The 24,551-nt window shown below is 42.6% G+C and overlaps 1 protein-coding gene across 1 annotated transcript in view; it reads left to right on the forward strand.

Annotated features, from left to right (window-relative positions):
- Window positions 1-1,190: 1,190 nt before the first annotated feature.
- The window catches only part of CCDC60 (coiled-coil domain containing 60), a 57,734-nt gene continuing 34,373 nt past the window's right edge, over window positions 1,191-24,551 (forward strand). Inside the window, 1 exon segment of the mRNA XM_068412933.1 lies at window positions 1,191-1,640. Within this exon segment, the coding sequence (XP_068269034.1) occupies window positions 1,191-1,640 (450 nt within the window).

Raw genomic sequence — 24,551 nt, forward strand, 5'->3', positions numbered from 1 at the left:
CTGCCTGCGGCACCTGGACTGGGGGCTGGGGGTGCTCTGCCACACACTCCATGTTGCTGCCTGGGAGAGAAGCCAAGGATTTTTATATATATATATATATATATATGTGTGTATATATATATGATGAATATTAGCTTTGCTGTTATAATGACATCCAGGTCTCCCACCTCCCAGTGCTTTAACCACTGAGCCTTCTAACAGTGTTGTGAAGTAATAAAATTTTATCTAAAGGTGAAATACGTTATTTATGGCCCTGTCCTCCCTTGGCCACCACCTCTGGTGTCCCTAAGCTCGAGAGGACACTTGAGCTCATCCTTCAGTTAAAGGTGAAAAAGTTCAGCTCCATTGGTTACCTCATGCTTGGAGAAACCCTAAACTAGTTGCTGCCTCCTGGTGACACCCAGTGTGGGTTCTGTGGGAGGAATCCCTTTGCAACTCTCCCCCCAGGCCCCTCGGGGCTGGAGCAACGCTCGTGTGGCACCGCCACACAGCGCAGCCCCGTCCCTGAGGGTGAGCAAGTGCCCAGGTGGGGCACAGGGTGCCCCATGCACGGCCCCTGCTGCGATCCTCGCTCCTCGGCCGCCCCAAGGGCTCACTGCGCAGCCCTTGAGGTCAAGCCTGTACGACGGCCATTGCGCGGCCCCTTGTGCGCGCTCCCCTGCGCGGGCTCCCTGCGCAAGCGCGCAGCCCCAACGCGAGGGGCCGGCCCGGCCCGCCCCCCCCCGAGGCGGCTGAGGAGAGGGGTCGACCCTCGCCCCCCGCCCCCGCGGCACCGTGAGCAGGGAGGTGTTGGGGGGGAGTCTAGGCGGGTCCCCAGAGTTTGGGGAGGTGGGAGGCTCTTGGCGTCAGGGCTGCGGGCAGGGGAGGGTTGTGTTGTTGTTAGATATAAAGGACGGGTTTGTTCGTAATGAAACCTTTCAGAGGGAGGTGTGCTGGGTGTTACCCAGGAGACTGGTTAGGTTTTAGGTGTCCTGGCCTCCCAGGATTTTTTTTCTGTTGTTTGAGGGGCTGCTGAGGGGAATGAGACCTCATGTAGTGTGTGTTAGTGGCAGATTCTTCTGCTGAGCTACCCTTTAGAAAATTAAAAAGACTTGCTTCAGGGTTTGGGCAGCAGGTGTGTTTTTTCATGACTGGAAAACAAGTTTTTAATAACATTAGGAGTAAAAACACACAGGTTTCATTCTGAAACAATGCCAGTACCAGATGCACCTAAAAACTGCAGAGTTGAGGCACCTGCGGTAGCAAATGCAGGTAGGAGCAGCAGACTCAGGGCACCTGTGGTACAAAATGCACATAAGAGCAGCAGACTCAGGGCACCTGTGGTACCAGGTCCACCTAAGAATAGCAGAATCAAGGTGCTGGCAGCCACTAAAGCGTTGAATCCTCGAGATTTTGTGCGCATTCAGGCTTTGCCTGGCTTTCCTCAGAAGGAAGGAAAGGTCTTGGCCAGAAGCAGAACAATTTACAGAAGCAGTGAACCTCCAAGAGAACAAGTGTTCTGGGAAAACTACCACAGGAAGCAAAAGCAATTCACTCAGGGACACTTCACCCCCACTGGGAAGCCTTATCGGGAGCTTGGAGAGATTCTCTACACGGACCCAAAGAAACTCACCCTCTACTCTTTGGAGCAGCTTGCACAGGTAGGCCTGGCTTTCCTGGTTCTGATTTAAATGGAAAAGCAGGGAGGCTTTTCTTCGAGGTAAATTGGAAGCCCCTGCTTCCAGGGAAAGGAATCATTATTTCTGTTTAAAGAAAATAAATGTTTGAAACAATATTCCATGCCTTCCTGTGAATAATCACAATCTGATCTAGTATTTCATAATGGTACAGAACATTTGTAAACAAAGTGGGACTGCATTGATGTGTATATTGTGATTTGGGAACTGGTTTTTGAAACTGATCTTTGAAGTTCTTAATGAGAGCACTTAAAATGGAGCAGAGACAATAGCAGGAAAACATGGGTTAATGAGAGTGTACTTAAGGGAAAATACTCAGGGAATGATAACAAGCCTTGAAAATGGTGAGGAGGGGAATCTACTGAGGGTAAAGGATGGGTTAAAGAGCAGGAATGATAAATGGTGGCAGTCGAGGGGTGGGTAGACAGCTCAAAAGTTGAGCATAAGAATGGTATGAAGTGTAAAGTGTAATACAACTTACTTAGGCAGGGATGGCTTTGGAGGTAGTGGATTAATTATTTTTTATTTTACTTGTGTCTGAGTTTCAGGAAGGTTTAAGGAGATTAGCCAGGAGTGCCTGTGATAGTTTGATTGTGTGGTTATCATCTCCTGGCCTCAGTGCTGCATACTCACCAACTTTGTGGGTGTTGCACTGTCTCAAGTTGCTTTTAAATCAAGCTTGAATCATTAAACCACAGGGACAAGAACTCAGGCACTGATGAGCTTGCAGTGTTCTGCCATTTGTTTTCTTTTCCCCAGTGCTGTTGGTTCACAGAAGATCTGTAGCTCTCTTGAGTTTTCTGTGCTGTGTTGTGCAGAGAGCAGATTTTCCTCGTGGAAATGGTGTGAGGTCTCTCCAGCCTGTCTGTAACATCAGTCTCTGTGACTTTGAGCCTACACTTTGCTATGTGCTTTCTAATGGAGTGCACAAAAGATAGTCTCTGACAGCTGCAGCAGAAGCAGCGTGGTTATTACTCAGGGTAGGCAGAAAAGATTCTGTCCACCCACTACTTAATTTTCTGTTCTGATTGTGTGTGTTGCATTCAGAGTTTCAAGTTTTAGATCAAGTGTTTTAAGCTCTAAATAGACACTGGGTTGCATTCACTTTATTTTTACATACTATGTAAGGCAGCAACTTAACGTTGCTTCTTCATTCAGAGGCTTGTTTCTGTAAGTTACAACATCCAGCAAGTGTTGCCAGTGTTCTTGTTTTAACCTTTAACTTCTAAAACGTCTTTGCTTCTGAATATTAGAAGTTGTTTTAAAGATTTTTTTCCACTGCAGATGTAATCTTTAAAATTCTGATAATCCTGAAAATGGTTAATTTGTGGTGGTGGTGGTTGTTTTGGTATTGAAAAATGATGTCAGGATTTGATCCTTAAGGGTGCTCTGAAACCCAGTTGGAACTCAGCTATTTAACTTAACCAAATTAAAAGTATACAGTTTATACAGCAAATAAACGTTATGTAGGTCACTAAAGGTATGATTGTGGTTTATGCTTCAGATTCATGAAGCTGTCAGAGGGGATGTAGTCACACTGTCGTTCCTTTGTGGACAGCATGGCTAAAAGCACTAGATAGTCTTGAAAATCTCCTCAGACTAACCATTTTTGTTCCTTTTCCTAAAAGGTAATGGTTACTAAGTCGAAAAACTAAAACAAAAAAAAAAAATCCTGGCAATGAATCTGACCTGTTCTCTGCTTCCCTCCATCCCCACAAACTGGGGAAGGCCCAGGGATTTGGATTTCATGCTGCTCACACACCATGCTGCTCTCAATATTGAAGGTGCCAGTGTGCTCTGCAGGAATCTATTTATGTGTTTTTCAGAGACACTAGGACAAAAATTTATTTCTCTAGCCGAATTCTAAAAATACTTTGTATGTATTACCTGTATTTTCACTTTATATGGGTTATTTATCCCATTCCCACCCACAGCTATCAGTCCCCATAACATTTTGAATAACTGAGAAGATTGTAGATACTGGATACATCTAATTATAGGTGTCTGAGAGCATAACATTCCTGGTAGTAAAAATCACGATCTCCGATTAATGCATTTGCCTTCTGTGTTAGCATTTTCTTCAGCCACAAGTACAGCTGATGATTTGCAATGATGAATGACAGTAAAATTTGTAAACAACAAGAAGATGATAAAAGCCCTGTGAATTCAACAGGACTTGAGTATACTAATATGTGCTGGCAAATGCTAGTTTTTAAACTGATATTATTTAAAAAAAAACAGATTTTAAGATCTAAAAACACTTAAGTATTCTGGGATGGTTTTACAAAATGATATGGGCATAGGATGTTATATGTAATAATTGCACATTTAGGATGCTTTTTATATACTTGATGGCAACAAGTGTCTTCAGAAAAGGTGTATGTTCATGGATGCTTTTTGTGTCTTTATCAGGTAAATTTGGTATCTGAACATAGAGCTGATACTTGGCCGTTCTAACTGTTGCATTGGGAACTCTGCTGTTCTGTAGTCACACGGAGAACGTGGTGTCTGTCTTACAGTGAAAACACTAAGTAAAGCTCAGTCAATGCAGTGGAAGAATTGCACCCCACTGCAACAAAATAACCCCCTTCCAAACTACTAGCAGTACCAGTGAGGGATGGGGGAAGCTCAGGAATTGTAGCATTTGTGTTTTAAAAAAACCAAACAAAACAACTAAACCCCCTGCAAACCCCACAAAAACAACCCCAAACCCACAACAAGAAGGCTTCTTTTACCCGTCCTGTACAGTATTATCCAAGTGTAACTGAGTGACCAGCTTTCACAGTGATGTGGATTTTGTGACTCTTAGTTTTACATTGCCAGTTATCCCAACTTGTATCCCCAGTAGCGTCTCAGTGTTTTCAGATGTGCTTTATATGCGGTGGCTTTCTACATGTGCTATCTGCTGCCTACCACTATCTTTACGAGAAGAATGCTGAGCAGTTGAACGGGCCGTGTATTTGAACCAGAGCAGCTACACAAGCATCTTCCCAAGGGGTTTCAGGTTCTTGCCTTTTCAAAACTTGTTGGGGGGCTGGGGGTGGGGACGGAGACTCCCTGTGGGGCTGCCTGGTTCTGTGTTGTGTTAATATCAGTCCATACCCACGCCGCGAGACAGAGCCCGTCCAGCTTCCATTACGAGTAATTGGAAGTTACTTGTTCGGTTTGAGGTTTTTTCCTCTCTCAAAGGTCAGGTGTGCATTGCAGACAGCACTGATTCATTGAAAGTCAAAGAATGTACCTATCCAGACAGTAATTTTGATTTCCCAAGTGTCCAGAGCAATGTGTTAAAGGTCTCTTTCTTATTCCTTAATGTAACAGTGCATGGTGATGTTAGTCACCTTTTATCATGTTTATATAGCTTCTTTCCCTTAATTGCTATGACAAATTCATTTGCAAAACCTCTGAGGTGGCTTGTTGACTCTTTACGTGAAAGAAAGATGGCCTTTCTGACCAAGCCCAAAACCAATCCATGTCCACAAAATCTTGAGTATTATTAGTGTCAAAGCCTGCTCTGTACTTGTCAGAAAATTCTGTTCTGTAATTCTGTGCTTTAGGTAAATGGGTCACTAGGTAAGATTGACAACAGTATCAGCAATGAAAGGTTTTAAGCTGGAAACTGGAGAAGAAAACGGAGCAATTTCTTTCAAGATAAATTACACTGATGTTATTTGTTATTGCTGCAGTTAAAGATCTGTCAAGGTTTCCAATTTAAAACTCTACTTTCCAGAAGACTAAAAAGATGTATTTCAAGGCAGAACTTATAATGCGAAGAACCTTTTTCCTGCCAGCTCTGTGATGCGAAGGTCGGTCATAATTTCTTATCGCTCTGGGAAGAGCACGAAAACATTAGTGGGGGGTTGTCTTCCGAGTATCTACGAAATGGAGAAACTGGTCAGGCCAGACTACGCTGGTGTGGTGACATTCCTAATGGTTTCTGAATTGAGTAACCAATATAGGGTCACTGATCAACCCTGGTCTCACACCTGCATCTAAGAAGTGCTATGCCGAGTAATTTTTAAAGAAACAAACAACTCTCTTGTAGATTTAGAAGCAGACGCATAAATACCTTAAAACTTCCTATTTGAAGAACACAAAATTTCAACAAAATGCTAGTGAGAAAGAGGGTAGCACAGTATTTCTTTCCATTAACTATTCAACTTTGAAAGTGAAAAGCTACAAAATACTGATACTTTCTAGAGTATTTTTTTTTTCCATGTGAGCTATGAGGTAGAATATAAGGGTGAGTTATCACTGGGATGGCTGTTAGTCAGAAGTACCAAAGCATTGACAGAGATGTTCAGATTCAAGTGTCTCTTGCAGTATTTTGGTAGATTGTTGGCTGGTAAAATTGGACCCTTACACATCTTTACACTGCTTGCTAGAGGTGGTTTCAAAGTCTTTGTTGGCAAACATTTGAGTATCTCTTTAACAATTAAAAAATGCGTATTGGCAGCATGAAAGTGAGAATTTGGAGGTATGCTTTGTTTGCAACAGTTAATTCATATTTGATTTAAGGTTGGTGGTTTGTTTGTTTGTTTTTTTTTTTCCCCCCCCTCCCCTGCTTGTAGTATTTTGCCAGGCCCATCATGTCATGACAGTGTCAGTTCAGGAGCTGGTGTTTATAACGGCTGGTGTTTTGGACAGAAAAAAGGGAACAAGCAAGAAACAGGCAGGGTACAGAAGAGACTGTAGCAGTCCCAAATGATCCAAATTTATCTTGTTTGTCCTTGTGCATTTCTGATGAAAATTGGGAATGAAGATGGAAACACAAAATTATGCCCTTTATTCTTTTTTTGAAGCTATGACTGCGGTGCATCCCCCCCCCCATATGAAAATCAGTATGAAAACTAAAAGCGTCTGCAAAACTAGGTTTGTCTTTACCCTTCCCCTGCAATAGCTATATAGGTTGTGTCATGGCTTGCATAATCTTGTTTATCTGTTGCAGATCATGAACAAAATAAATTTCCTGAGTGCAACACAGTTAATATGGGAAACTTCTAATTTTCAATAAATTTATTTCCTTTTTTTTTCTTGCTTTCTGAAGTCACAACATTTTACAGCTGGTGATAAGTGTATGTGCTAGAAATGATCCAGGACAGAAGAGAAAGAAATAGGTTGCACAAGAAAAGTCAGTAGATGGAAAACTGCCCTTTATCAATTGACTACAGTTTATCACCTTGCTATTGCCAAAACATGTTAGTGATGTTAAGTACAGAGCATGTAAAAAGAGGGGGGAGGGGGGGAAAGGCAGATACAAGCACAGTGACACTGTGATTACAATTTCAAAGTTCATATTGTCTGAAAGACTGTCACCAGTGTGTGAGGCTTCCATTTGAAAGCCTACCATACAATGTGTATACAGGTATGCCTGACTTAGGTTTCCATGGAGATTTCTTGTACCTAATTAACATAGGTGGATTTTGCAGATAGTTTTTCTTAGGCCAACCTTCTCTAGTTTCCTTTTCTTGTTTTAATAGGTAAAAGGGTGTTGTTGTGGTGGTGGTGGTTTTTTTTTCTCCTTTGGTTTTAACCAGATACAAGTTGTAAGGTGTTTGGTTTTTTCTTCTTTCTGGAGTGAACATAGGGAAGGAGCTGTTCTGCTCAGTGTGTGTGTGGGGGGGGGAACTAACTGTGAGTATTATACCAATGACTTTTCCTACAAGCTTCATCACCTCTGTCAATAACTTATGTGTGCAAGACCTCAGCATGGTAATTATGAGGTGGAACAGAGTTCATGCATGTTATCCATCTGAGGTGATGTCTTTGCTTCACTTCTCAGGATGAAAGTTGATGTACACTTCCAGCTTTCTCCAGGGTCACTGTTAGCAACAAGCACGTGAAACTCTGGTTGTACGTGTTTTACGGATAATGTTGATTTCCAGTAAACAGAAGTTGCTCAAGTATTTTTTTAAATGTCTTCTGTAGCCTTTAACTATATTAGCAAGCATAACACTACACTGCTTTTCCTCTTAAAAATAGTAACAGATGCATTTCTTGTTGCAAAAGACAAACTCAGAGGGCATTTGGAAATGAACACAGAATCACAGAATCACAGAATGTTAGGGATTGGAAGGGACCTCGAAAGATCATCTAGTCCAATCCCCCTGCCGGGGCAGGATTGCCTAGACCATATCACACAGGAACGCGTCCAGGCGGGTTTTGAATGTCTCCAGAGAAGGAGACTCCACAACCTCTCTGGGCAGCCTGTTCCAGTGTTCAGTCACCCTTACAGTAAAGAAGTTTTTCCTCAAATTTAAGTGGAACCTCCTGTGCTCCAGCTTGCACCCATTGCCCCTTGTCCTGTCGAGGGATGTCACTGAGAAGAGCCTGGCTCCATCCTCTTGACACTTGCCCTTTACATATTTATAAACATTAATGAGGTCACCCCTCAGTCTCCTCTTCTCTAAGCTAAAGAGACCCAGCTCCCTCAGCCTCTCCTCATAAGGGAGATGTTCCACTCCCTTAATCATCTTCGTGGCTCTGCGCTGGACTCTCTCTAGCAGTTCCCTGTCCTTCTTGAACTGAGGGGCCCAGAACTGGACACAATACTCCAGATGCGGCCTCACCAGGGCAGAGTAGAGGGGGAGGAGAACCTCTCTCGATCTGCTGACCACACCCCTTCTAATACACCCCAGGATGCCATTGGCCTTCTTGGCCACAAGGGCACACTGCTGGCTCATGGTCATCCTGTTGTCCACTAGGACCCCCAGGTCCCTTTCTCCTACGCTGGTCTCCAACAGCTCTGCCCCCAACTTGTACTGGTACATGGGGTTGTTCTTGCCCAGATGCAGGACTCTACACTTGCCCTTGTTATATTTCATTAAATTTCTCCCCGCCCAACTCTCCAGCCTGTCCAGGTCTCTCTGAATGGCTGCGCAGCCTTCCGGCATCTCAGCCTCTCCTCCCAGTTTTGTGTCATCAGCGAACTTGCTGACAGCACACTCTAATCCCTCATCCAAGTCATTAATGAATATATTGAATAGAACTGGTCCCAGAACCGACCCTTGCGGAACTCCGCTAGACACAGACCTCCAACTGGACTCTGTCCCGCTGACCACTACTCTCTGGCTTCTTTCCTTCAACCAGTTTACAATCCACCTCACTACCCGATCATCCAGACCACACTTCCCCAGTTTAGCTGCGAGGATGCTGTGGGAGACTGTGTCAAAAGCTTTACTGAAATCGAGATAGACCACATCCACAGCTTTACCATCATCTATCCACCGGGTAACATCCTCATAAAAGGCTATCAAGTTGGTTGAGCAAGACTTCCCCTTGGTGAAGCCATGCTGAGTGCCCCTAATGATCCCCCTATCCTTGATGTGCCTAGAGACAGCACCAAGGACAAGTTGCTCCATCACCTTTCCGGGGATGGAGGTGAGGCTGACCGGTCTATAGTTACCCGGGTCCTCCTTCCTGCCCTTTTTGAAGACTGGAGTGACATTCGCTTTCCTCCAGTCCTCAGGCACCTCTCCCGTTGCCCACGACTTAGCAAAGATGATGGAGAGTGGCCTAGCAATGACTTCCGCCAGCTCCCTCAGCACCCGCGGGTGCATCCCATCAGGGCCCATGGATTTATGGACATCCAGGTTGCTTAATTGGTCCCTGACCCAGCCCTCATCTACCAAGACAGATTCCTCCTCTATCCTGACTTCTTCTGAGGCCGCAGGGGTCCAGGGCTCCTCAGGACAGCCTCCAACAGTATAGACAGAGGCAAAGAAGGCATTCAGTAACTCCGCCTTCTTTTTATCCTCTGTCTCCAGGACCCCCACCTCATTCATCAGTGGGCCTACATTGCCTCTAGTGTGGGTTTTAGCTGCAATGTATTTGAAGAAGCCCTTTCTGTTGTCCTTGACCTCTCTTGCCAGGTTTAATTCCAAGGAGGCCTTAGCTTTCCTAGTTGCCTCCCTACATCCTCTGACAACAGACTTATATTCCTCCCAAGTGGCCAGCCCCTCCTTCCACGATCTGTACACCTTCTTCTTCCACTTGAGTTTGCCCAGCAGTTCCCTGTTCAACCATGCAGGTCTCTTGGTCCCCTTCCTTGACTTCCTACCTGTTGGGATGCTCTGATCTTGAGCTCGGAAGAAGCAGTCCTTGAACGCTAACCAACTATCTTGGGCCCCCTTACCTTCTAGTACCCTGTCCCATGGGATTTCCCCTAGCAATTGCTTGAAAAGGCCAAAGTTGGCCCTCCTGAAGTTCAGGGTTGTGATTCTGCTAGCTATTCTGTTCCTGCCACATGAGATCCTGAACTCTACCATCTCATGGTCGCTACAACCAAGGCTGCCCTCAACCTTCACCTCTTCAACCAGACCCTCCTTGTTAGTGAGGATAAGATCCAGCAGCGCTCCTCTCCTAGTTGGCTCATCCACCATTTGCATCAGAAAGTTATCATCAATGCACTGGAGGAACCTCCTGGACTGAGGATGGCTGGCTGAGTAGGCCTCCCAGCAAATATCAGGGTAGTTGAAATCCCCCACAACAACCAGGCCCTGTAATTGCGAGACTGCTCTCAGCTGCCTGTAGAAGGCCTCATCACCCTCCTCATCCTGATCAGGTGGCCTGTAATAGACACCCACAACAGTATCACCCCTGCCAGCCTGCCCCTTAATTCGCACCCACAAACTCTCAACTCGCTCCTGATCCTCCTCTGGACAGAACTCAATACATTCTAGCTGCTCACTCACATAAAGAGCAACTCCACCACCTCTCCTTAGCGGCCTGTCTTTCCTGAACAGGACATAGCCATCCATGACCACATTCCAGTCATGCGAGGCGTCCCACCATGTCTCTGTAATTGCCACTAGATCATAGCCCCCCGACCGAACACGGATTTCTAACTCCTCCTGCTTATTCCCCATGCTGCGTGCATTGGTGTACAGGCATTTCAGGGAGCGAGCTGGGCACAGCGGTTTCATCCCAGATTCACCCCCTGACTTCACCCCAGGGGGATGGGGGGCCTCCTGGTCTACCTCAACACTAGAGCATTGCCCCAGTGGTGCAAGCCCAGCTACCACCCCATCCCCCTTCGAATCTAGTTTAAAGCTCTCCGAATGAGCCCTGCTAATTCCTGTCCCAGAACCCTTTTGCCCCTACGACATAAACCTTTCCCATGTATCACTGTCACGCCTGTTGCCTTATAAAACCAGCCATTATCAAAGAACCCAAAGCCCTGCCTGTAGCACCAGTCTCGTAGCCAGGCGTTAATAGCGAGAATCCTACTGTTCCATCCCACATCATCACCTGAAAATGGAAGGAGGGAGGAGAAAACAACTTGCGCCCCAGACTCTTTCACCAACCGTCCTAGGGCCTTGTAGTCTTTCTTCATTCCCCTCAGACTACGGGATGCAGCTTCTTCCCCACCTGTCTGGAAGATCAGCAGGGGGTAGTAGTCTGTGGCCTTCACCAGGTTGGGGAGTTGCCTGGTGATATCCCTGATTCGGGCTCTAGGCAGGCTGCAGACCTCCCTGTGATGGGGGTCAGCTCTGCATATTGGGCCCTCAGATCCCTTTAGAAAGGAGTCTCCAACCACTAAAACTCTTCTCTTCTTCCTTGTGGAGGAGGTAGCTATACGCCTGTCAGGTTTTTCTGACTGTGGTGGGACCTCTGATATAGGTTGCCTCTCCACCACATCCCCAATGGACGGGCTGTATTCCACTAGGGCTTCATATCTATTGCTCAGAGACACCTGTGGAGGCAAGGTAGGCAAGGAGGGCACTCGCCTTTTGCCACGGCCATAGACTTGCCTCCACTCACTCCTCTCCTCTAGGTTATCATTTTCCACCTGAGAGGGGCAGAGTACAGGGGTCCCTCGATCCTGGGAGCTCTCCGGCAGGTGCTCCCATTTTTGTTGCAGGGAGGGCAGAGCCTGGCTCCACCAGTCTATCTCCATTTCAGCCTCCCGAATGCTCCTAAGCCTTTCTACTTCGGCTTGAAGCCTTTCAACCTGGCTTTGCAGCTGTGCCGCTCGGCCAAGCAGATCATCTACCTGCTCACAGCGCACACAGCCCCCTGACACCACAGAGACGCTGTAGCATTCCCTGCAGCCCGCAACCTGCACCATCGCCTCCTTCCGTGGGAGCTCTGTCTGGGTTCCCACATCCATTTTGGTCTTCTTCCACCGGGTAGATACCATTGTTCTTCCACTGAGCTGGGAAATACCTGTTGGTGCCACCCCTGGTTCACAGCTCCTTGGCACCTTCCTCGCCTTGTGCACTGGGAGGGAGTCAGCGCCCTCCCCAACGAGCTGCAAACGACTGCAGCCTCTCCTGCCCTGGAGGAGCCTCTCCTGCCCTGGGACACACCCAGTCACTGCTGACTCACCCAGGCACTGCTGAGTCTCTCCCCTCTGGGCAGGGACTAGTCCCTGTCCTCCAGGGGGCTCTTTATCAACGATAACAGGGGGTGGAACGTTTAAATCGCCCACGGTGCCTCCGGCTACGCCCCCTCCTCTCCTGATTCGTTGCCGGGAACCTCCGGGTCCGGGGTCAGAGGGAAGCAGCTCGGGGCTGATGCTCGCGGGGGGCTCAGGGGGGGCCCAGAGCACGAAAAACCGCCCGGTTAAGCCCGATGTCGCCCTCGCCCCCGCACTAACCTTAAGTCGCTGCCGCCGCTTTCGCTGCTGCCGCCGCTTTCGCTGCTGCCGCCGCTTTTCGCTGCTGCCGCCGCTGTCAGCCATGAACAGCATCATGCCATCTCTCTCTCCTCTATGACTTTCTTCTCACCCATCCAAGGAGGCATTGACCCACCAGACAGTTGCAGTGTAATGATAATGTACCATTATATTGCTGCTTTTATGTACACGTTATTAAATGTTAGTAAGCCTGAATGGGTAAGGCCTGAGGGCATATTAGAAAGTGGTGAATAAGCAGACTGGATAATTTGGCTATGGAATAACAGGAAAGGGTATCGCTTTAGGAGACTGAACTAGGGGTCTGGAGCAGTTTGGTTATGTGAGAGTGGCACTTAAAGAGGATTGGAATGAAAGATAAACAGAAGCTGTGAAGTGAGATGATAGGTAATGGTGTCATCATAGACAGAACTGGAACAGAGCAAATGATGTAAGAAGGAAAGTTCCATTTTAGACATATTTTATCAAATGTGGATATATGCCTAAATTGCAGTAGCAGATAGTTTTTTTGCCTCCTTCACCAGATGTTACATCAGACTAGGCTGCTAGACTGTACACTGGCTACTGTTGGAAAGCCCATTCCCTTTTGTTAGCCAAAACCATAAATATATTTCTTTTAACTTGGGTTTAATTTAGGAGCCTGTACTAAAGAGTTGAAAAATGTCAGTCACACCATTTTTGAGGAACTAAAATTCTTATTGGTACATGTCCATGGGGAAATATTACATCATATTGCAGTAATTCTAGCAAGAGGATAACAACATTGCCAGCCAAGGGTTTGAGATTATTTAGCAGGCATAGTGAAGCTGTTGTTGATGCCGAATTTCTGAATTTCATTTTTTATTTTTATCTGTGATTTACTTTGCCACTGTAGTTACATGTCTGTTAGAAATTCTTGGCTAAAGCAGCAGTCCTTTAGTGCTGAAGTAGTTGGTTTTATTACTGTTAATCATAACACTGAAGCACTCATGTACTGAGAGTTTTGCTGAAAAGTTTTTCTTCGTGGCCTTGTGAGACTGACAATCATTACCTCTCTTGTACCTTTGGAGAAGGTGACTTAGAAAAGTGAATTATCTTAGCTAATTGCATATGGAAAATATAAACCTGGTATTATAGTGAAGAACTTCCTGATCCTCAGCTCTTGGTTTTTCCTGCCGGTGTTCTTGCTTTGTCTTTTAGAGTGTGAAACAAATGGTGATATAAATGAGACTAGAGATAGGGCATATGCTTATGGAACTGTAATTTTAAGATCGGGCTTTTTTTATTTGGTTAAGAGAGGTAGTTTTATTTTCTAGCATGAATATTAAATGTTAGGTGGTACTCCTGACCTATCCTAACTACGTGAAAATGTTATGTTCTGTAAAAGTAAAGGCTTTATGATCACTAAATTAGTTTGCCATATCTCCGCAACAGCAGCTAACCGGTAAGATCCACACAATCTCCATGCTATTAAGTTCAAAACAGTCTAATCAATTTCAAAAGTTCAGTTTCTGTTCCTAAAGGCTGCTTCCGTAATGAAGTAAGGGAAGCATATCAAATGTAATAATGCATTGTTATTAAGGTTTTAGTAAACTTGCCAAATGTCAGGCTGCTGGTACAGTCATGGTGCATTACACTTCTGTCATTACAGCTCGAGTTGTTGTTGTAGCGAATTGCAATGCTCACCTAGGTTTGGGAATCGATCTGCAATATCATGCCTGGGGCAGGAGACAAGTGCATTACAAAGGTTACACTTTACAGTGAATATGCAAAAAGTGAGATTTTTTTTTAACAGGTTTAATGTCTGCTTCTCTTAAACTGTTCATACAAATACTCTGTAGGTTACATAATGAAAGAAATGGACTGTTCCTTGTATTTGAAGAACCTGGTGCTCCCCTGGCTGCAGTGTGGCAGTTAAAAATGAACTTTTGCTAGCTGGTAACACTTTGTCAAATGGTTACTTTTGGGAGAAAACGGGAAAAAACCCCTTTGAGATTTGACTAGAAGTGCTATGTAAGAAATAAATGTTTGTTACTGTTCATGGGTATGATTGGTTTAGAACTTGCACTGGACAGTGATTCATGGATGAGTTTCTGGTTCCTGTGCCTTTGTGTCACTGATAGCACAAGGGAACGTTAATGCTGACCATACCAGCCACTGGAGGACTTTGCTAACGTCATGTTCAGTGGAGTTATGTCAGGAATGAATGTATGTGTACCAGAAATGTAACAAAATGTCTCAGGAGGTAAAGCCGAGCTCTTTTGCATATGTGGAACTTAGGAACCTCTTTGTGTGTGTGATCACCAGTAGGAAGTGGTAGGTATTTAATTAGGTGCAGGGGAGCATGAACAATGTGGGGAGTTTGGCTTGCAGAGGAAAACCGATGTGTGTAAAATCAGATTGGTGGTGTTTTGCTTTCCTTGAGACTGTACAGTGATGTATCTTAAATAGCAAGCGGTGGAAGGCAGTGCTTTCCATGGCTAGAGTAGCTTCTTATTATTCATGAAATGCCTATAGAAAGTGTTGAATGCACAACAGCAACGGGGGGAGGACAGTGAGCAGGGAGAGGAGGACATAATGGAATGTCACTACATTCCTTGTAGTATAATGTGACCTTTCCATTAAATTAACGTTATGCTATTTGCACAGAAGGAGAGCTAAGATAGAGAGTATTTTTAGGGAACAATAGTCAAGTTAATTAGGCAGCTATATAACTGTCACTCTTTACATCAAGAGCTCAAAAGCAGGGTACAGGGAATGGAGGTAGTAGCTATAATGTTACTTGGGATTGTGTTCATTTGGAAAAAGGAGTTACTTTGTGTTATTTGTGAAAACTAGGCTGTGCCATTGTTTGGGATACTGTAGCCTGGAACCTGTTTTTCTGGTGTATTAAGAGAGAGATTTTAATTTAATTCCTCCATGACTTACTGCTAAAAGGTTTATGTAACCTCTCTGCTAATCTAATGTGTAGAAAAGACAGATTCCACAGTCCGTATTGGTGTGGAACACTCAGATATTTCATGTAACTGTCTCTCAGTCTCAGTGGAGTAAGGCACAGTTCAAGTGAAACACTGCTAGATTTTGGTCTGCAAGCATTTGATTTCACACACACCTACACAGTTTCATTTAGGGGTCAAAAGATGCTTCATAAAGCTGTTGTGATGTATTTAAATTTGTAATCGCTCATTCATATGCTGTATCCATTACAAATCTTCCCTTTTTAAGAATGACTTTGACTTTTTAGTAAGTTTCCTTACTTATAAAAGTCAAAACATAGCTGTATTACCTCAGGTTCCAGATAACAATCAATACGTTTGACATAGAGACTGCGAAGCTGTTAGGGTTATTTGTAATATTTTCTCTGCTGAAATTAAAGTTAGGTTGCAGTAAATTACAGAACCCCCTGAAGCTCCTGGCCAATCGTAGTCACTGTGAGTGCACTCTACTGTGTCTTTGGCCCTGAACTAATGCCTGCGGCACTTCTGGGAGGGTGAAATCATGTCATTCCTCATCTGTTAGAGCAGTCCTTGGACTGCAATACTTCAGTCTGAAATGTATGTGCTTCAATAGTTTTGGCCTCAGTGCTTCCTTTCTCTCCTGCAGGTACAACCAATGCGTCCTGGTGATCAAACAGCCTCATTTGTCTTCCATACTGAGGATCCTGATCTGTCCAGGATTCCTAGGTGGCATCATTTGGTCCCACTGTGTGTCAACGCTTCCTTCTCAGTGCTTCAGGATCCTCATGTTTTTGAACTCTGCTGTCTCTCAGTTGATTCCTTCTGCTCCCCTCAAAGTCATTCTTCAACTGCTTGTACCCCTTGAATCTATTAGCTCCCAGTTCAGATAGAGGAAGACTTACAGCTTTATTAGATAACAAATGATCATCACAGCTAATTGTTTGCCCTGCTGTTTGGGGAGCTATTTATTTTAAGAATAAATGAAGTTATAACTATGGCTTAAAAATAAAGGACAAACATTATTTTTTTTTTTTCACTGGAGAGTTAATGGCAGAAAGTCAAACCTGTCATGTCTGACAGTTTTAGAATAGGACTTATACATATGGTTGAATTACCCCATGACTAGACTCTGATACCTTCTGTATTTTTAGTACTGGGGTCTGACCCCAGCTGCCAGGTGCTACTGGTCATCTTGATCTGTGGTCTGCAAACTGGGTGTGTTGGATATGTCAGAGAGGCTGTGACACAGTACTCAGGTATTGAATATCATCTTCTGGAGCCTACATGCAAAACACTCCCCATTAAAAATCACACGTGAGAGCCCAGCAGCAATGTTCCCCTCCCGTCACATAACCTGCTGCCAGTCACATGCCTGAATACAGGGGGATAGGAAATGGTAAAGGTCTGGAAGCCTGGTCATGGGTAACTCTTTGGGCTAGTACTTTCTTGCAGTGTAATGATATTGGCAGGTGCATTGACTGGCTGATGGAGAAAGTTGTGACTGCCATCGGTTCACAATGGTCAAGCATGACAACCTTAAGCCACAAGATAGTGGCAGTTTGCTGCTGACAAAGATTTTTGCCCAGAACGACTGAAATAGATGGATTGTGATTCATCTACAGTGTAATGACAGCATAACAGTAGGACTGAATTTAAAGAGAGTTTATATTTCCTTCCTAAATGTATTCTAAAGATGGTATTTATTGCTCTGTTTAGTGTTGATCAGTTATGCTAGAGCTAGAAGTATTTCACTTTCATACTTTTATTACATTGACAAAATAATTGAAAATCTATAACAGTTGTCTTGTAATTAAAACCCAAACATATTCTAGTCCAATTCCATTGTGATGGTTTTAAAAACTTGAAACTGATCTCCCTCTAGTTCTGAACCTGTTTTCCAAAGTGGACAGATTGTTCAAATAAAGGATCTGTTCAGTTGTACAAAGGAAGCCTTTTCTCTAAGGAGGCTTCTCAAATACATAGAACCAACACAATATTAGCTTAGAGCATATGGTTAAAATATTCTGTCCTTTATGCTGCTTTACCTTGTTGATACTTTATGTCTTAGGGTTATGTATTTATACATTTGAGAAAGTGAGAGCCTTTGTACTATAACAGAAACTCATTTAACTTTTCTGTTAACACCTGCACAGGTGATGTTATCTACAGATACCTACCACACACTGCTTCAATTTTTTTTTTTTATTAGGTTACCCTGAAATGTTAGAAATTAATTCCTGGAGTCAGTGTCAGCTAAACTGACAGTGGATCAAAGCTCTGAGACAAATTGCTCATTACAGTTCAGGGAGCTGAATCCTCTGTTCAGACAGCTGTACTGTCGCTGGAGGGTTCTCAGGCACTTCACCCGCAAGCTCTGCCTCCCCAAATGCTGCCGTTGTTGGTGAAGCTCGTAGGTGGATTTCTGTAAAATAAGCTTGTTTTAAACTCCCATCAGAGGCATTGCTATGTCTTGGAATTGTTATTTGTTTGGTTGGGTTTGTTTCTTGTCACCCTGTTTAGAGCTTGTGTCACTATGCAACAGCCTGAACTATAAACAATGATGTTAATCCATGAAAAATGAGAAATTTAAACGTTGGCAGGATTCTAGTGATCCCTATCCAGGTTCATCAGATGAAAGCTTTATTCTTATTTTTTTTCTGACTTTTTCTAAAAGCTCAGCAGCACGGAATCCACTCAACTTTGCTGTCTGACAGTCATAAATCACTCTTGCTGATAGTGAGCTCGCTTCATCTTTTAGTTAAAGCAGATAAAAACAGATTTAAAAAAAAAAAAACAAAAACAAAACAAACCAAGCAAACAATAAACACTTTCCAGATAGTCGCTTTGCTATTTCCATTAGCTCATCAGAAATGTTTCAATCCTTCCCTTTTAAGAAAGCTGCCTTTGGTAAAATATTGTGTACGTATTTTTTTTTCCCTTGAGGTATTTCACTTTCAGCTGTTCTCCTAAATTGCTGTTAGCTTATATAATCTATGCGAGACCTGAATTGGTGTGTGGCAGAAATTGGTGAGTCAGAGCAAGTTATCTGTGTAAGATAGAGGCTTTGGAGTACAGCTTTCCAGCACCTATTGGCTGTAACACTAATTGAATGAATGTAAGTCTTTGTGCTGTTTTGCTCAGAGGTCAGCTGGAAGACACTATTGCTTGAAAACTGTGATTTAATGGCTGTATGACATACAGCCTTAAAACTAATGGAATACAAAATAGAAAATCAAAACAAAGACAGTGCTTAAGGAGAACAGGCCACAGATGCAATGCAGTCTGTGCGTGCAGCTGGCACGGCTATCGCAAAATGCTTCGAAAATAGCTCTCCTTTGGAAAGTCAAGTTTTGGCAGTTTCGCTGTGGCTTATTGCCTTATTTATGGGTCGATGTTAGCAGTTTGGACTGAACTTCTTTGACAAGAAGTGTTGAGTAGTTCCTAAATATTAATACTTTTTTTTTTTTTTTAAGTCACAGATAAAATGGTATAGGGCTTTATTTGCAGATAACCTAGTCAAATCTATGCCAGAATGCTAGCTAACTTAATCAGATGAGCCAGGCTACACTAGGTACAAACAAGGGGGATGTGTGTGTGCATGCTTAAGTTTTAGTATAAATTAAAAATAGATAATGAAGACGGGGTATTTTTAGTTCAGTATGTTACATCTAAAACCCGTGCAGAGCTGTTTGCTAGGACCTTGGTGTATATATATAAAGGGTGTTTTGGATTTGTATCAGGATTAAAGGATACTCTGTAATCTTGCATAAAACATAGCCACTAAGATCCTTTTCTTGACATGTTCATCTCTCATGTTCGTCATGGGTGAAGTTGGTGCCAGCCAGTCTGTGGATAGATATTCATTCTGCTGTTGCAGTATGTACCATATTCATCCCTGTCAAAATATGGATTCAGTTAGGATCTTTATTCCAGCAGAGATTTTGACCCTTTGACAAAAATATGCTTGAGTGAAACTAAACAGTGTTTCAGAATTTGGTTATATTTTTGTTTGTAAACTTTGTATTTTCGGTTTACTTGGAGAGAAGGTACATTTATATAGCAACCGTTGTATACTCTTTATTTATGTAAAGTGTTACTGGAAAAATATTTTAAGAACTATATAAGTATTTTAATAATCTTAGTCTTCAACTTGCATCTGAAAATGCATGTTTGTTTTAGGGAAGCAACAGGAGTAGCTGCCTGGAAAAATATAATATGGGACTGACAGTTGCATATTATGACGCGCATGTGGTGAAAAGATGACTTTTTTTAGGGCTGGCAGATGCACTCTGTTCATTTTACAGGTCATTAAATTTCTCATTATACAAACTCAATCATTTGAATTTTTAAAATATGATTTAGAATATCCAAAAGATTAGACAGCGTGAAAGATAAATGTAGAAGTTTGAATTTTGAAAGACAAAACATGATTTGAAAAAATGATAGATAAATTCCATAATGATCCATTATTCTCATTGTGTAGCTACTCCATATGGAAGGTTACATTCTGACCTTAGGTATATCACTGCGTGCAGAGTAACATCAAACAAAAAGAATCTATATTTGCCAAGTGCCAAGCTGCTTAGAGATTCTCATTAATCTGCATTCTTAGAGAATCTGTAGCAGTAAGTTGTACATTGGGATATTTTCTATCTAGATATGGCTAGAAAACTGCATCCTTTTAAAAATGCTTTTATATGCTGTGATGACGGAAGAGAATTACTGTTACTAAACTGCTCTAACATTTCTTTGCAGAAATTTGTTTTTCCTAATCACCGAGTCTTAGCTGTCTTTGGAAATAAAAATTACTTCCTTCCTCTCCCCGCCGTGAACTGGATGTAATGTTTGTTTGCCAAAAGCTCGAGATCTATGGATAAGAGCTACCACTTTGGAAAAAAGTGGTTAGCTTTGATAACTATTTGGCTGGAGTAATAATGCACTTGGATTTCTTACTTGGACAGCAATCTGTTAGCACAGCTCTCCTCCATGGAAGTTTTCTTAGGAAAGCCATAGATGGAAGGCAGTGATGTTTAATCAGCTGAGCTTTCTGTTCATGTTGGCTTGCCATTATTTTCTTCCACAGAAATATGAGTCACTGTTATCCCAGAATAACAACGTTTAGAGTGCCATGAGTGAGCTGGGAAGACACCAGTGAAACAATTGCTCAAACAAGTTCAGACTTAATCTTTCCCTATACACTTGATACTTTCTTCTCCAATCACAATATTGCTGTTCAGCCTTTCCAGCACCTTGAGGCTGCTATTACATGAGGTTTAGATATTACTCAGCAAAAAACAGAGCTATGAAACAGAACACATGAGCTGAAGCATTTATCCGAAGCCTAAGACACTGCTGTTTCACTAGAATGTGTCATAGTCCCACAGCTAATTCTAGACTATCCATATGGATTGTCCAGAAATTAGCTTCTTGACATACCCCTAAGACTTCTCGGACCTTTAAATAAGGTAAGTACAGTCTTTCACGCTGATTAAGACGATGCTAGGCTTTATAGCTTCTTACCAAACTAGGTATATGGACCAAATAAATTGTCTGCTGCAGCAGGGCTTTGTTAAGTATGTGTGTTGATGTTACTGCTGCTTAGGTTAGTTCTGAGTAAATCAAACAATCTACAATTGGAGAAGTCCAAGATGGATCTCTTCTGCACAATCCTGAATAGGACACCCTCAGTCTTCATCATAGGAAGAAAGTTCATTACTAAGAGACGTTTTAAAGTTTTACTGTGAAAGTGGTTTGGTAATGTCCATTCTTTTTACTATGTCAAAGCTGAAGTAAAGCCTAGGATAGAGATGAAGATTATTGGCTTATTTTTGTGTCCTGTGAGTATAAAAATGCAAGCAAAAATCACTGTGGCTGTTGCAGTTATTCACAACTTTTCTCTAGAGAAGAATCATGGTAAAACACATTATAGCCTATTCCTTGCAAGCAAATAGGGTCCTGCAGACTGAAACAACAATAAATTATAGTGTTTTAGACCTCTGGTTATTGCTTTTCTAGCTCTTCAGTTGCCTACACACAGGCACCGAAACTTATTCTACTGTGATCTGAGAATAACCAGTTTTAATCATGGCAATGATGACTACATTTTGTACCACTTCTACTTTGGTACTTTGTATCAAAATAAACTTTGAAGTTTTGCAGATGCTGTCTGTGAGCAGCCAGTGTCATAGAGCTCTGGAAGCAAAGACATTTAGTCAAATAAACTTGTGGTTTTCTATGGCATTGCTATTCCCAGCCTCCACTGGTCCTGCCCATCCTCTTTAAGAACTGTTTCTGAAAATCACCTTATCCTTATACGCAGGGCATGAACCCTTTCTGGGTCTGGCTGCCCAGAGATCAGAGCTTAGTCCACTGTGAGGCTTCTAACAGTCATTATTCACATGAGACTGCTTTCAGACTTTGGCTTTGTCTATATGGGAGAAAATATGTATACCTCATCAAACTGAGACATCATGTAATTAGGAACTGAACATCCAGTAACTTGACTCTAAGTACCAGGAAAATTCTCTAGGCCCTTTCTCCTTTTTTTTTTTTTTGGTTTGTTTGGTTTTTTTTGTTGTTGTTGTTTTGTTTTGTGTTTGTTTTTTGAGTTTGTTTTTGTTTTTTTCCTAAAACTCAAATACAGGTGGATGCAATGAACTCTAATACACCTTACTTACATAAGCTATCGGGTGTTCTGAGATATCAGTAAAGCAAAATCACCCACATAAAGATGATAATTTTGAACTCAACTTTCTGGCGTGAAAGAGGTTTTCTAAAAGAAGTTATGAAAGTAACTGTCTTGGAGCTTGAAATAGAAGTTATTGGGACCGATCCACTGTGTGTTCTATTTACAAGGCAAAGCTGGGCTTGCTTGTGCATCCCCAATTGCTTCCAGAGGTGAATTTAACCATAATTAGTTGTTCATTCTACTGGTAGTTTTCCAGTCCCTATGCCAACTAAAAAGATGTTTTTTCTTTCTTAAGATCAAGGGAGTTCTGAGATCTAGTTTGTTTGAAATAATGTCCTTTAGAAAGCACAGCCAGCTCTTTCTTTCCTGCCAGTCTGGCATACTTGGCCAGCTGTTGTTTGAGAAAATGATGCCAGGAAGCCTGTCATATTGTATTTTTTAACGTGTTTTTCTTTGTTGTTGGGGTTTAAAGTTATTTTAGATCTTGTGAAAAATGCTCACTTAACGGTCTTTGCAGAATGAGATTTTCTTTTTATTGACAAAACCAGTAGGAGTGGTGCATGTTTGCTCCCAGGACCTCTCAGAGAATGCATTTTGGTGGGAATGGATGCAGTGATGATGATGGTTTTGGCCCCAAATCCATTTATTCGCTGAGTGGGCTACAGCAACTTGCAAGAAAAAAGACTCCAAAGCCAGTTTCTTTTACCTTGGGCTATATAGCATCTCTCTCTGCATTATGTTGTCACTTGAAATTTTTTTCCATTGTAGGACTGACAGCAAAATAGGAAGTAGCTCATCTTTCTGAGATTTTTTTTCTGGCCCAGTGATGGTACTTTAAGTAGAAGTCGGATCTGTTCCATTGAAAAAGTAAATAACTTTTTAGGCATGTCTGCACTTCAGTCAGACCTATTCAAAAACTGTAAGACATATATTCCTAGGGGAAAAAATAGTGTTGTAATATTGAGTTTTCAATAATTTTGAAATTCTAGCTAATGTGACTGTGGTTTTAGAGAACAAAGGCACTTTGCTGGATTGATCCTTCATCACCATCTTGTCTTTTCTGTCTAATGTGTAGAGGTTATATGTAATTCATGTTGGTGGGACTGGAATGATGTACTACCCCTGTGTGAAGGACTTAGTCTATGCATGAGCTTAAGGTATAAGCTGGGCAGGAAAGGAAGAAGGAATTAGTTATTGCTAGAGAAATAGTGTATCTCAAAAAGACAGTTTACTATTTAAAAATCGGTGATATTGCCATCTTCCTAAACTGCCTAATTTCTTTACCTTTTTTGATTGTATGTTTTTAAGGCCTCTCTTTTTGCTCATGCTAATTGTATGTATGTGAAACATTTATTTAAGCTATTCGGACAGCACAGGGTAGTGTGAAGATTATTACACAGTAGAGTCCTTTGAGGCTTCTGAGCCAGTTTAGCACTTTGCAGTCCTTTGCCATTGCCAGCTGAAGTAACTCCTGACTATAGGGACCTGTGAGAGAGAAGCAGAAGAACATCCTAGAAAAATTAGTGCTTATCTACAGGCCACCTTGATGCTACTTCCTTGGTGCTGTGAAATCTACTAGACCATAGAATTTAATCTCAAGCTAAACCAGCTCTGCTGTGAAGCAGGATAAAGCAGATGATCACTGTCAGGGACCGTGTGAGGAACTCGCTAACCGGTCAGTTGAGCCAGTCATCTCAGCATATTTGCTACAAATCTAGATGTGGATTTCTGGAGATGGAAAATGGCCATTCTGCTTCCCTCCAAGAACAAATCAAAGCAAAGGTCACATCAGAGTGAAATTTCTTTTACTCGGCCCATAAAATAAACAGATTGTCCTGCTCACATATAAATGCCAAGGCTTTTAAAGGAACTGTTTGAAACTCTGAAGATCTTAAGGTCCATGAGGAGTTGCGACAAGACAGATGAAAAACGCAGAGGGCAAGGTGTCAACAGCACTTTAACTTCAGTGCTCAGCATCCACAGGAAGAATAGTTGTGGAATGTTAAACTAAAACGTGGTTGAGAAGAAAGGAGGAGGTTCAGAAATTTGCCTCCTTTAACGTTTTTCAGTGATAGTGACAAATGCTGTAAGATTCAGACTGTGGGAGGTGATCTGGGACTTCCAGACCAAGATGCAAGCTTTTGGCTTCACAGACCTGCTTTCAATACCCCTCACTTCCAGTTTGTGTTGTGTGTGACCAGGGACAAGTCACCTTGTTCTACTTTCATTTTTCATACATACAAAGAGGATAATTCCACCCTCCTACTTGACAAGAATGTTGTAAGGATGCATGTCTTAAAGGTGGTAAACTGCTAAACTACTATAGTAATGGGGACCATGTAAGTATTACAGATAGGCAGGCTTTGGAGTCTTCACTGCTACTGGATGCTGTTGTAGTCCCTCCATCTCTGCCTAGCCAGAAGACTATGTCCCATCCATCACACTCGGAGCCAGCCGTGCTTAGCTACACATTTGTGACCTCCAGATGTGATTATTACTACTCATATCTGGGAATGAAGCCAAAGGAGAGGTAAGATCTTGCTCTGTTTTATTAACACACTGACAAGAATAAGTGCTGTGCCTACATTGGTGTTTACTAGATAAAAGCCAGCACG

The sequence above is a fragment of the Nyctibius grandis genome, chromosome 14, assembly GCF_013368605.1.
Source record: "Nyctibius grandis isolate bNycGra1 chromosome 14, bNycGra1.pri, whole genome shotgun sequence".
In the NCBI taxonomy this organism is placed as follows: Eukaryota; Metazoa; Chordata; class Aves; order Nyctibiiformes; family Nyctibiidae; genus Nyctibius; species Nyctibius grandis.